Source organism: Haemaphysalis longicornis, unplaced genomic scaffold (assembly GCF_048455015.1).
Source record: "Haemaphysalis longicornis isolate Haplotype H1 unplaced genomic scaffold, Haemaphysalis longicornis Haplotype H1 scaffold_7, whole genome shotgun sequence".
Classification (NCBI taxonomy): domain Eukaryota; kingdom Metazoa; phylum Arthropoda; class Arachnida; order Ixodida; family Ixodidae; genus Haemaphysalis; species Haemaphysalis longicornis.
Window position 1 is genome coordinate 25,952,585 of NW_027526422.1, and position 14,623 is coordinate 25,967,207.

General features: G+C 42.9%; 1 protein-coding gene across 1 annotated transcript in view; it reads left to right on the forward strand.

The window, feature by feature from the left end:
- Rev1 (Rev1 DNA directed polymerase) overlaps window positions 1-13,525 on the forward strand; it is a 36,419-nt gene extending 22,894 nt beyond the window's left edge. Inside the window, exons 11-16 of the mRNA XM_077676355.1 lie at window positions 276-503; window positions 5,341-5,435; window positions 6,597-6,789; window positions 8,752-8,860; window positions 9,928-10,033; window positions 11,876-13,525. Of these exons, the coding sequence (XP_077532481.1) occupies window positions 276-503; window positions 5,341-5,435; window positions 6,597-6,789; window positions 8,752-8,860; window positions 9,928-10,033; window positions 11,876-11,993 (849 nt within the window). The 3' untranslated portion in view covers window positions 11,994-13,525. The remainder of the gene's footprint in view (window positions 1-275; window positions 504-5,340; window positions 5,436-6,596; window positions 6,790-8,751; window positions 8,861-9,927; window positions 10,034-11,875) is intronic.
- Window positions 13,526-14,623: the final 1,098 nt, after the last annotated feature.

Below are 14,623 nucleotides of genomic sequence, written 5' to 3' on the forward strand. Positions count from 1 at the left end.
CACAAATTTCTAAGTCACCAGGTTGGCAGGTATGCTGAAATACTGGGGAACTGCTACAGGGAAAAGCTACACAGCTTTCTTGGAATCTTCGCGGTTGAAGAAAAGTTCATCCTTATCCAGGATTGTAACCCGTGACAACCGCCTATCCAGGGCAATCACTCTAGATAGGGCAGTTGGTCAGCCGTGCAAGTTTAGTAACGTTGCCTCGAGCCTTTTTGAAGACGAAATAAGTGTCTGGGTGATGTTTAGAAATGTGAGTCTTCGTTTTCCGGCAGGTTGGCATCCAGGTCAGTAGGCTAGAGCCACTGCAGCCCGGCCAGGGCAGCGGTGTGAAGACCATGCTGGACTTCCTCACCACAAGTAGGTCGACCGAGAACCAGTCAACTGAAAACCAGAGCACCTCCCCGGTGGCGGGGCCCAGCACGAGCACAGCACACGTATTGACGACCAACGGCGTGTCAGAATCGCTTCCAAGGGCTGTCAGTCTCCCCGCCTTTTCAGAGGTAGGCGACTGCTTGTGCTTTCCGTTTCGGGTTTGTGCAGTGATGCTTTTAAAGACCTGTACTTTAAGGTAGGTAGCTGTGACACAGCTGGTGACCAGTTTTAAGCAAGCTGATGTAATTAGGAATGCATTACACTTTACATCTTTCAGGGATCATTCCAAAAGCGCAGTAAGTATTGGCCACTTACGACAAACATAATAATTAAGAAAGAAAATTTGTCTTCCTATTGCCATTTCATGTACGTGAAATACAACTTGGGTGAAAAAAAAGAAACTCGATAGCCTGTGCAGGTATGGTGTGAAAATTTGTCTATACAGTCTACGCTCATTACAGCAGATCTGGCAACAATGAACTTCCGGTTACAACAGACCATTTCTGTTGGTTTGTCTGGTCCCCATGCATTTTAAATAGAGTCCACTCCGCTTATAACGGACCTGGCTAGAGCAGATTATCGGCTACAACAGACTAAATTTTAGGCGAAAATTGTTTCGACGGAATGTTTATAGTGGACTTCCACGGGGCCGGCACCTGATATGGTTTTTCTTTGTTTAGTTTGGCAAGAAAACTGTTATGTCTGGCAACATTGTGGGTCGTTGGCGCAGCCAAGCCAAGCAAGTGCCAGTGCCCCCCCCCCCCCCCCCCTTTTTTTTTTTTTGTGCGACCAGCACCATGAGCGGCAGGGTAGCTGATTTCACATTCGGGTAAATAAAGCATGGGGAAAAACAGGCCGACATCACCAGAAGTACAGGCCTGTCTAAGCAGACGTTCTGCTCGACCATCAAAAACAAGACCTGTGGTGATAAACGCGACCCCGGTGAGATTGAACAACAGCGCCATTGAATACGTGAAGTTGTGCACCCAGAGTCGAGGCTGCCCTTGTCAGGCTTTTTGTGTAATAAAGAACTCGGGTTCAGTGAAGTTTGGTCTTTATTATTCCCACCCATGCATCGTTCCCGTTTCGTTCGGTGCAATCTGCCGCTGGCTGTGCGCAGTCCAACTTGTCTAACTTTGGACTTCACAGCTGTCCTTCATCAGATTACTTCATATCAGCTGTTTCAATGACCATACTAAAATCATAAAAAATGTGGAAGCTGCCTTGGAGGAACATCGGGCAGCGATCCGATTTGTCTGACGAATGGTTTCGGGTAAACGCCTTGTTACGAAGGGATTTAAAAGAGCCTAGCTAATTCTGATGGCCATGACTGATTTTATAGCTGGTTAATGATTGCTTTTAGTTATATTCTTGCTTTATTTGCTCAGCTTATCATGCGTCTTTACACACTTGACCGTATGCGCTAGGCCTTTTCCAAGTGCCGGTGCTAAGCGTTGGAAACGGTGTTTAGGCGATTCTTTGCCCTCGCGCGAACACTGTGCAGAGGTGCTGCAGGCATCTAGAAAGAACAAAGTGTCTGTACTATGCATATGCAATATTGGTCAAATGGCCCACTTTTGCGCTCTTACCCCTGGCCGGATACTGCATACTTAGGCTTCAGCGGATGTTTTTTTCTGGATTAAGAGGGTCCGTTGTAACAGGCGTAGACTGTACTAGATAATACAGGGATAAAATAGCTGCGCACATTTCACAGTTTTGACGCAGTTACGTTTTCCTGTGCCAAGCTGCTCCAAAAACGTGAAAATTGCATCAAACTGCTACAAAGCACCCTCAAAAGCAATTAATTTAGATTACAATCTAGTTGTATGTGTGCCTTGAGAACTGAAATAGGAGGGCTGGTAGGGTACAACGACCATCTCCTTGCTTTGTGCAACTTTTTCCATGGCTCTACAGTCATTTGTGCAACGCAATCTGGGATTACAGCAAATAATTTTAGTCTTCCAATGGTAAAAGAAACACCTTACGATTGCAGTGTTTTTCAATGTGATATTTTTAATGGCACTTTACATTGTCTATGCATACAGCTTCATCACAATTTCAAAAAGTTTCTAAGAAGGTTGTTTCAGTAAAGGTAATAAGGGTAGTAAAGGCTGTTTCAGTGTTGTGTGTATACAAAATTGATTCAAAGGTGTACTTGGCCCCCTGGGGTTGCTACAAACTTGATTATTTGAGCTCCTGAGACGGCGTATCCATGCATCGTTAATTTCTCCAGATCAAGGTTGTTCTGATCCAAAATTGAGATTATGCTGCTCCGAAAGCTGCTCCATAATCTGTTTCAGCTGTCTCACCCCTAATAATAGAGTATACACATAAGCTTATGCATAAGCTTGCATTATCTTGTATATGCAAAAGCTTATGCATAAGCTTATGCACATATGCATGTAATAATGCCATGTATTTTTTCTGAGTTTCAGCATGTTAAGTTTGCATTCCATACTGCACGTACATCCAAACAATTTTCTGCTGAAGTAACATGTGTTTAAACGTGTGCAGTAGAACCCCGTTGATGCGTTCTCAGTTCATACGATTTCCCGATTAGCATGCTCTCAATCGTATACGCTAAAACGCTAAAAATTTCCCGTGGTGCGTTTCTTAGCGGATAGTACGTTTTCCTCGATAATACGTTTCTCCCTCGCGTTTTTTTTTTTTTTTTTTTTTTTAATGTATCGACGAGGTTCTACTGTATTTTCTTAGTGTTGGTTTTCAATATGTAACCAAGAAGCCATCAGGTTTTCTAGTGCAGTGGTTGTGCTGACTAGGAGTGGCATGGGTTTGTCGAGTTGTGGAACTCTCATGACTCTTGTCAGCATCGCTGCTACTATAGCCTTCGGGAGCATGCACACACAACATCCATAGGGTCTACAATCTCGGGGTTGCAAAAGAGTGGCAGAGCACTCCGTTGTTTTCAAATGAAAAGCTGTATTACAGTTTTTACCGGACTGGGAAAATAAAGCGTAACAACCAAGAAAACGCAGCAGTGAGGAAACATTCGAAAATGAACGAAAACAGTGTAGCTTTGACTTGCAACCATGTATTTCTGAAACTGGCTTTCGAACCGTAAAAAACACTCGAGAATCTAGGGTTGCCGCTTTTTGCGATCTCTGGAAAACGCCACGCGTAGCAACACAAGGTCCCTAGCGATGCCAACTCTCTTCCAGGCTGGCTGCTTGTCTACTGCGTTCAGTACGTCAAGCTTTCCCTGAAGGGAAAGCGCCTCCTGTGTTCGCGACGCCATCAAGGCATCACAAAGTTTGCAGTTGCAAGTTCAACGGTGTTCTCAAAGCTTGACTTGCACGATAATGACAAGAGCACATGCTATTCTTGCGGTAGTGCTTTTATGGCAAACACGCACTTCCGGCATTCTGAAGTGAAACTTCCATTGTAAGCGCAGTGATGATAGTGATAGCATAGAGTGACATAGGACATTATAGTGGTGACGAATCGCACCCGCTTTCGGCTTAATGCAGTCCGTTCCCTAGCCAAGCCTGGCCAAGGCTCGTCAAACATCAAAATGGCGGTCCGCGCGTGTTGCCCGGGCGGCTTCAGAGTGTCAGATTGCGACGAATGATCCCGGAACGTACTCTGAGCCACGACGTAACAGTGAGAAGTTTAATACATGGCACCTTATGTGAGCTGTGCCGGGACTAGACAAAAACAACGTAGCAGCTGGAAAAATGCAGCACTGAGGAACGTAAGAGTGGGGTTCCACTGTGTTTTTCAAGTGCATCGGGAACTGTGCTGCCAGGCACAAGTCCGGATAAGTGAAAGTCTGTGGTTAGCGAGGACGGAGGCAAACCTTTCTTGCTTGCAACGGCACAAGAACTTTCTAGGAGCCAAAGAATGGAGTGGCAACAACGTGGTTTTGTAAGGTGATTTCATGTCTGCAGAAATGTGCATGTCTATTTGAGAATAGAAGAGTAGTCCTCTCCAATGTCAATCATGGAGCTTTATGCTTACAAACTCTATTTCAGGCCCTTTTTTTGATGCTCGGGGAAGCGCATGGGTGGAAAAGAATTTATGGGAATTTTAACTGGCACCGAGTTTATGCGCAGCAGTGTGTTGGGAAATTTGAATTTATACTGTTCTCTTGCATAAAATTACATAACTTAATACGAGGGCACAGTCGAAGCCACCTATACCAGCCTGTAAAAATAGTGGAAAAGGTATTGTTGTGCTAACCATTGTTTTAACCAAGCTAGGTAGGAAAAAAAGATACAACAAGCTTTACAGTGTTTAATACTGTAGCAGCTAAACAAGCACAGTACTATAGGCATGGCATCTCACTGAAAAATCAAATAGTCTGTTAATATTGCTTGCTTTTGACAAAATTAACTCGGGTATTTCTGGAGACCATGTACATTGAGTGCATCTGAATGTATAGCATAATGGAACAATCAATCACTCATCTGCGCTGTTTGAAAACGGCACCCATAGACAAATAGCGCGGGTTGAAAGAGTGTTGGTTTTTTTTTGTGTGTCCTCCTGAAACTTTGGGATTCTTTGATGCTGAATTCTGAGGCAAACGTACTGGTCGTGCTAGTCACATACAATTGTTATAACCAACACTATGACGGGACAGCTGCTTTCTAGTAAGCGCTTTCCTTGGCCTGGAAACACATCAGATGGTTAAACAATGCCACGCTCGCGATGGATTGTTATGTCTGGTGTACACAACAGGCCCGCGTTAAAATGAACCCAAAGGGGGGACGCAGAAATTCTCAATGGAAATTCATCTTCAGCAGATGTCTTTTGTTGCATTGTGTCTGAAGTTTGCCTTCAGCAGATGTCTTTTCGGCTGCATTGTGTCTCCTGCAGGACAGCACGAATGCTTGTTCCTCATAACCATAAAGTTCACTCAACGTTTTGGTGGGAGCTGGCTGAATTCTTGCATGCCACACTGGCATAGGTGTGTTTACATAACATATTGCCCCCGGGGACTCGCAGATTGACCCAGCTGTTTTGGATAGCCTACCCCCCGACATCAAGGATGAGGTCCTGACTATGTACAGGGAAAGCCGGCGAAACCCCCTCCGCTCAAAGTAAGCACTGCTGCTGCTACTGCTGTAGTGCTTGTAACATTACGGATGAGTGTTTTGTGCCCTTGTGAAACCACACGTCTTTGACACCTGCTTGCCCTGAAAATTGTGGCTGTAATGTGTGGCGAATTGCCAACATTTGATTTCCTGCTTCTGTCCGCTTGCTCGCTTGGTTGGTGGGCTAATAGGAAGGCTGTCGCGTTTTGCTCAGTAGAAAAGTTGTGATCCATTTGTGAAGGTTCGGAATAAGTATATGCGCCTAACGCTGGAAATTTTTTTAGACTCAATTTAATGGTAACTACAATGCAAGCTTCTTGAACCATACATTGTGAGAGGCAGAGGATGTTTGTCATGGTGTTAGCTGGGGCAACTCATAAAAGTGCTCTCCAAATATGAATGCATGCCATACAAACGTGAAGGGGCTTGCAGTGCCATGAATGCTGTAAATGTGCAAAATGTGTTCCATGCACTTTGAAGCACCTGGTGGCATGGTGGACTGACAAAGTTTTCCCCGTGTCTTGCACATTGCACCCAATAGTTCACCAACTTGAGTTATTTGTGAGAATTTTCCAATCGTATGACATAGGTACGACGATACCTTGCCTTGGTGTACCGTAGTGGGCATGGCAGCACCAATTTAAGTAGTTTTAGCGTACACTACCCCTTATGGGGTGCTACGTTGCTTTGCTGTAAGGCATCTAGCAGGAACACCAACATTAGCATCTTAAACTGTTTTGAACGAAATCCAGTTGGTATTCGTCATTTGACCTTCCTAAAAGTACGTAATAGTTTACCCAAGTTTCCTACATCTGATATTATCTTGTGAACCAACACACAACCACACAACACAAACAACCAACAACCAACACACCAATTTCTCATTGGCACTTGGTGGTTATGCCAGTAACCTGCACGTTCTCAGAGGGCTTTCAAGAAAGCTGCTGACCACTTTTGATGACAGGACATGTCCAATGGTCTCTTTTATTTGCTTGCACAGAGCAGTTTTCAGCAGTTCTTTGGCTGTACAAAATTGCTCTCACAATAGGAAATCTATGGGCAAATAATGTACAGAGCTGCTCTGGGCAGTCCAGAAGGACAAATAAAAGAAATTTCATGTTAGTCTTGCGAACCCGTGGAATGTGGTTCTCTTCCCGTTGCACTCAGGGACAGTGCAGCCAGCACGAGTGGTGTGAAGGGCACCAAGAGTTCAAGCAGCAACCACCGTGGCCCTCAGTCGGCAGCCTCAACGAAGCCCAAGGCACCGCCCACGGGGAAGAGAAGAGGTCGACCGCCCAAGAACGCCATCAGCCCGCAGAAAGCACGACTGCTCGCGTGCCACTCTCTCAAGGAGTACATGGCAAGTGGGGACCCTGTGCTTCGTTGTCGGACGGATGGCTGGTGCTAGTAGTAGCCGCGTTCGTGTTCAGCAAAGCTTTCTACAGTGAAGCTGTCTTGCGCTAGGTTCTAACCAACACTGCGTGTGTCTATTGGGTCGCATTGACAAAGAATCACACACGCTCGCTCAAGAGCTAGCGTAAAATGATCTGTAGCTCTCAGTCTAATATAGGTATCTTAGAAAAAATTATACTTAAATTAGCCACTAAGATGACTGCATCATTACACTGAACTTCATTTACTTGTTACGATTACGTAGTACTACTAGTTCGCAGTTAAGTTGTAACTGTTTCAGAATTACCACGTGCTGTCGAAACATGGCCATCTATGGAGGGAATATGGTTACAGAAAACTGCTGAAACTCTTGTTTTATTGAAACTATCTGAAACAGATTGTGACAGTTAGTTTAAAATTAATTCTAAACATGCTATGTGTATGTGTCTTTATTTGATCGATACAGTAAGTCACCATACATGACAATGCAACTGCTTAAATGGATAGTGGACGTAGGTGTCAAACTATGTCTGCGGCTAATTTCGCTTGTTTTTGATCAGTAAACTTACAATGTTGGAGGGTATGTATACTAAATATCTACTAACCATGTGCGAAATTTCATACAGAAATATTTATTAGTTTTTAAAATAAAATTCTAGATTTCGTTAGCTTTTTTTCTCAGGTTAAGGAATATTTTCAGAAATATTTTTACAGACACAGGTCTGAAACACTTGCCATATGTGGTAAATGCCTAAGGCTTCCTTCTGAACCAGATTAATGATGATGCCAATAACCGTTGATTTAAAAAAATATATATAGTATTTACATACCACAAACTCAAATGTCAATCTTTTTTGAGCGAAAAAAGTGTGAATAAAAACAACATTTGGTGAGAACACACTCATTCTACTTCAGGATCTGCATATAGCACTGATAAACAACTCACAAAAAAAAATGATTTTAGAAACCTGAATAGTTGAAGAGAAAATGTTCCTTTTCTCAGCAGAAATGGTGTTTTGAGAAATCCCGCTTCAAAACTTTTGTTTCGTTTTTTTTTTTTTCTTCATTTTTTTCTTTTTCAAATTGCTGTTTTTTGCATGGATTCTGAGAAAAGCGAGTCAATGCTACTAGCACAGGGGACTTCAGCTATGAAAACTCCTTCTAATCTGTCGAGAATGAAATCATTTATTTGCGGGAAAACGGAATGACCGACGACCTATCCGACATAAACAAGCGTTTCGCAATGCATCCGCAATGCAGTTCCAACTAAAGCAGCGCCTTTGTGGCATGTACTGAACTACAGAAAAATTCAAGTAACTATGGGCTATATTTGTAAGAAATTATAAAAATAAATATTATTACGTATTTTTAAAGGAATATTAACAATCTAAATACCACTGTGCGTCACACGAAACTTGCAGTGACTAGGCTTGGTGCCATTTTTAAATGACTTCAGGTGCGCATCTGAGGATGCCACTTCATGGGGATTTTTTTGAAAATGTTAGCATATTTTGGCACTGTATAAAAAAAATCCAATTTTTAGTCAGTCTTGCCCTTCATTCCCCCTTAAGTGTTGTGTAGTCTCTGCTTTTAGTCTTGATATTGCTAGTCTGTTTAAAGAGTGCTAAATATGACGAATGGCGAAGAAGGCAGTACTACTACATAGGACATGCATTTCCTGCATGCACTCTATTTCCTTATTCATCATTTTTTGTGCTGTTTGAAAAATCGGTGATCTTTTATGCTGTATGAATAGACTAAACTGCTACCAGCTAGCTCAACTGGCAGTTCTTCTAAAATTCCAGGTTTGTTATTTGAAAGGTATTTCAGAAGCCTCAAAAATAACACTTTTTTTTTTCTTTACTTTTGAGCAATGAGTTGCTGAGCCACATTAAACCCTTTTTCGAATTCCTCGCTTGTGCCATTTCAGACGAAACCTGTGCAGGCCGCGGTGGAGATGTTTGAGACTGTAATAGACTCCGAGAAGAAGATGGGACAGGTGAAAGCCTTGTTACAGCAATGGATAAGCACCACAAATGGTGGGTTTTTACCCCTTGGCTCTACACCTCAAATTAAGCGTAAGAACAAAGATCTGGAGACAGAACAGACTTGTGGATAGAATGGGGGCCAGGGTCTACTTAGCACAAAATGAACTTCAGCTCAGTGAGGAACGAAGCTTCGAGTGGAAAAGTTCATGTCTTGTACCAGCATAACTAACACAGGGCATTGTGGTCAACATTGTGATTTTTTTGTGTGTGGAATTGCTCTTTTTTTTTTGTTCTCTTGAATACAGCCCACTTTGCTGGCACTTTGCAATGCCTCTTGTAAGAATGTATCGTACCTTTGCACGTTACACAAATACCGTATTTACTCGATTCTAAGCACCCCCTTTTTTCCACGCTCGCGATGCCCAAAGTGGGTGCTTAGATTCGAAAAACATGGATTACCCTCATTTCTGCCATTTTTTTCGCGGCCATATCTCGACGAGACGGGTGCAACGAATAATGTTTTATTTGGCAAACATTCAAAAGAAAAATAGCAGAGACAGTGAACCCACCACTTACGTATGATACTTAGTCAACCTCGCTACCATTGTGCCGTTGGGAGCCGCTGCTCTCAGTGCTTCCAGCAGGTCATCTTTTCCGTTGTAGTGGTTTGTAATTGAAAACATCACAAATGACTTCGCCACAGCCTCAACTCGGGCTCACTTCCACACTCCGAAATCTACCTTGCAACTGTTGCTTAGAAAAGGAGGTGCTTATGCAAACTTTTTTTTTTTCTCTCTGAAGTAGGGGAGGGTGCTTAGAATCGCAAAAATATGTTACTTCAAACACGGAGACGGTACTGTATGATGGAATAAGGACGTTGGAAAAAAGGGATGGGATCAGAAAAATTTGGGAAGGGAGCTCTGAGCTGTTGGAGGGAGAGTTGCGACCTAGCCCTACTAATCCTCAGTCGATGGGTTTTTAGGCAAGTTTGAGAGCGGCGCCTACTAAGGGGTGCAAAGAGATGTATCAGTGAACTGATGCTGCATGTTTCCATGCGTTATAACTGCACATTAACACTACGCATGCATTTTTGTCGCTTCTTCAACGCTGCCGTGCAGATACTGTCCTCAATTCGGATGTGGTAGCCTGGACCAACGTCCTCTGCAGTATTGTTCACGAAAGGAACCTGGAAATGCTCGACGTTCTCCTCAAGTTTTTCCACCGGTGAGCCCCATTTGGAAAGTTCGGACGTACTACCTTGAATGAGCCTACAGAGGACTGATCAAGCATCAATGTTAATAGTTTAAGCAACTAGCTTTTTTTTTATGGAGAGGGCCATTTCCGTATCTTTTATGCTTAATCGTTGCCACTTATAGTGGCTGCCTTCCCTTAGTGCTTTGCAATTTTTTCTGGTCAAAACTTGCCTCGAATTGCTGTTCCTGTAAAGGTACACTAAAAGCAACATCAAAATGTCTTGCTGTTAACCGATTAATTAATATAACCTGCTTTCAGCTACATAGTAGCATATAGTATGAACAGCACTAAGGGCAAGAATTTTTGTAAAAACCTCCATTGCTTCCCTAGACAATTTTCCACACAGTTTGGGAAAGCTAAAATTGTGCAGTTAGACTTTTGCGAAGCTCGTTAAAAAGCCTGTGGTAAAAACATTAACATGCAGGTTAACAGAAGTGCAGGAAACACATGCGGCTAGTATAAGCTTGCCACTAGGATGCATTTGCTTTTGTTGTTGCTTCTAATGTCTTACCCTCAGTCATAAAAATTTGTGCTTTGGCTGTTCACTCTTTTTCAAGAGAGTGCCTCTCAGACAAATGCTGAGAAAAGTGTTAAAAGTCAAGTCTTTGTGTTAAAATAAACCTTAACTGACCTTTAGTGGCCCTTGAAGCTAATTCTGTACAAAGTGGCATGGGTGTTTTGCTGGACTAGCTGGATTAAAACTAAAGAAAATTTTGTAAAACGACCGCTCAGGGGTGCAATGAAGTTCAGCGTTAGGTGATGTGACATTACCGAAATTACTGGTCGATTAAATTTTATAAATTGAAATTGTTACTCAGTTGCAATTTAAGTATCGAAATAACTTCATCAGCCACTTTTTCTCACATCTTGGCCAATCCCCCTTGTGAGCATGCGGTGCTGCGTATGTGTTGTCATGAGGTGTTGGGCAATGTGCCCTGCCAGGCAGGTTCAGTGCGATAATGGTTGGAGCTATGTGCGGGCTGGTTTAGGTATGTTGGTCACCCGTATGGCTATGTACCATTAGGCATTGAGGAAAAGTGTGGGAGCCAGGTACATTCCCTGGTATTGGTCTAGTGTGCACCGAACTGGTATAGCATGCATCGCCGGCTCCGCCCACACCAGCTGTACACCTTCCAATAGCATGAACATCCTGATACGGCAGTCACCCCTGTTTCACCGTGACGTCTTGGTGGCACTCGGATAGTCATGAGTACAGTCATAAGCAAAAAATTACAGCCCACTTAGGAGGAATCTTGCTTCCGTGTGGCAGCTTAGTAGATAACGCTTGCATTTTTCTGATACTTTATGAGTTGTGTAAACACTCACATGCACATAACAGTATTTGGGTGGCAAGGAGGAGAGAAGCTCCCTGGAATTGGCAGTTGCTTACGTGGTCCACAAACTTTTGCTCTTGACTGTACCCTGGGCACACCCAGCTCAGGCATGCATTGGCCTTCAGTGAAATTGGCAGTTGCTTACATGGTCCACAAACTTTTGCTCATGACTGTACCCTGGGCACACCCAGCTCAGGCATGCATTGGCTTTCACTGGAATTGGCAGTTGCTTACATGGTCCACAAACTTTTGCTCATGACTGTACCCTGGGCACACCCAGCTCACGCATGCATTGGCGTTAAGTGGAATGGGCAGTTGCTTACATGGTCCACAAACTTTTGCTCATGACTGTACCCTGGGCACACTTAGCTCAGGCATGCAAAAAGCAGCCATGCTTGGCCTGTGTGCTGTTACGCCATAATAAAAACGCCATCTGCCCCCCTCTCCCCCTCTTCTTTTCCACCTCTCTCCACCACAGGATTGTCGAGAAAAATGGGGCCCAGCTGTGGCAAGACGCGTACATGAAAGTGGTGAACACCGTGCAAGGGGAGGTTTTGCAGGTGTTTGGACATTTCATGAAGGTGCCCATATTTTAGGAAAAACAAATCTCTATTTATCTCAGCCTGGCTGCGCCCAGCCGTGTCGCAAGGCACCCTTTTTTTTTTTTCTTTTTTCTACGCAGTTTTGCATTTTTGCAGATGTTATATTGTGAAAGAAAGAAATGTTGCTCTTTAAAGTGCCGTAACCGTTTGTGTTGAAGGCCTGGCAGCAATTTAGGAAACTTGTTATATACTACCAACTTTTTATGAAACTTTTTTTAGCAGCAGTTGTTGAGCTTTGTGGCCATGCAGTCTTGCGGGACAAGCTTTGTTTCTAGAGGAAGAAGCATGCACTTTTTGCGATTGTTTTAACATTAGGAGCGTAAGTGTTCTTGTGCGAGTTGCATTTGGCTCGATCTAATCTGTTACTTTGCCGCTCACGTGCTGCCAATGACTGCGCAAACAACTCTGCTCTGGTTGTGCAGCCAGCATCAGAAAGGTGCATAGAAATACTTCTAAAATAACTGCAAGTGACTCCTAGCAAATCCAGTGCTAATAATGCTTGCTTGACAGTCTAGACTTATGGAACACATTTCAGATAATTGTTGCGACTGTTACGTTTTAATGATAAGCAACAGAAATATTACAGGATGTGGAGTAATGATGGCGAGGGCTTTGTAGGACGGTCAGTATATTTTTTCGTTAAGTAAAGCTACAGGCATTGTCTGCTGTACTACAAGACTGCATGCCGCAAGTCCAGCATCGAGTTTGTTTTTTTTATATTGAATTTTTGTTCAAAGCATTTTTCTTGCAGTTAATTAAAAAGCTTCACTTCTGGCAGCCTTGGTGGTGATAAGTTACGTGCACACTGTTATATTTATTGCTGAAAAAGCTTTATTGACGAAGACTTTATTTATGTATATATTTTACTGTACACGCACTTCAAATGCACTCTGTATTCACGTCTGTACAGAACTCCCCTTCCCTGTTTTTTTTTTTTTTTTTTCTTTGCAAAATAAAATGACACTGATTTATGCAGGATCTGGAGGCACTTTGCCAAAGTTGTAGTGAATGCTCTGTGCGGACTTGTTGTTGCTTTTTTTCCAGCAACTTGTCTGCAAAACCGTTTGAGCCATACACAGGGTGAACATTCTTCCATTGCAAACAAACGCATCGCAGCCCCCATCACAGGTTACTTTTGTGAACAGACATTTTTTAAGGTTTAGCTTGAGCAGAACAGCAGTAACAAGTTGCTACACATGCTGCTCTGATCCCTTGAAATGTTTTTAAAGTCCTTAAATTAACCTGGAAACGTTGGCTCTTAAGCCTCAATGTGCAGTCCATGGGGGAATTACCACAACGTATGTCCTTGTGTTCAGCAGGTCACCTTTCGTTGCCAGCCAATTGTGCATACAGTCAGACACCACAAAGATTGTATGAGACGAATGGGGCATTAACAATGACGTCTGTACATGGTGTGATCAAATGAAACCCGTTTGTGTACCTTTATCACGACCAAAAAGAAATTAGGAGCCATCGCACTCCAGTCCATTACAGGTGGATGACATAGCATGCACATGGTTATAGAGGTACACGCATTTATTTTTCTCGTCATTTGGTAATGGCATCGACTATGGCTTTGCAGTTACTTAATGAAATGAAAGGAATACAGCTTTATCCAAACAGACAAGCTCAGGACTGTCTATTTCACTCATAGAAGGCCATGTATTGGTAGCAGACTGAAATTCTGTAACATGTACACGAAGCTCGGTGTTATGACAGGGCCGTCTCAGCAGAAAATTGTCACATACTACTTTGTTGCAGGATGGTTTCGATAAAACCGGAGTTGCAGCCATTTGCTGTAACTATGATTCTCTTATAGATTCTCACGTAATTGACAGCAGATGGGAATTTTGTAACGTTTACAATTCACTGTGAACTAATTGTGACAATAAAACTTGTAGTAATGATATACATAATGTCGTGCAATGATATAATATCGTATAAACGTTTTTGGGAAAGATTTTACAAAAACAAGTGTTACAGCTGTTTCCTATTGAGAATTCATGATAAAGTTGGCTCTGGACATAAAAAATTTCCAAAGTCCCAGTTATTAACAGCTTCCTTATAAAAGTGTGTCAGTAGATGTGCTACACCAGGTTTTCTTCGAAGTTGCCAAACGCATTCGGATGTGCATCTCACTGCTTGGGAAGTGGATGGATACTGTCCAAAGATGGTGGTTGCTCTTAAACAGTTTGGTCACCACATCATTCATGTGCGAATCAAAGTAGAATCATCCGTTTAAATTTTTCTTTTTAAGCAACTCCAAGCAAGTGAAAGTCGCATGGCAACAAATGAAGCTATAAGCTGGACGGCACAGATCCTCCCAATCTTTCTGTGCTAACACATTCTGTACAATAATCACAATGTGTTTACAAGCATTGTGCTGCAGCTGCACCAAACGAATAAGCACCGGATTACTCACTCCTAATTGCTGTATACAGTCACTTCAATGTGTCCTTGTAGTGATCGGCACTAAACAATTGCAAGTGACATAGCCAACTCTTTCTCTAGTGGTGCTGGCTCCTACGGCTGTCTACATACTGCTGCATCTACCTTAGCAATGGCTTCGTCTATTGAAACATGCACCTGGCCCTGCTGCAGAAGACCTGTTGTTTCCTCTTTTC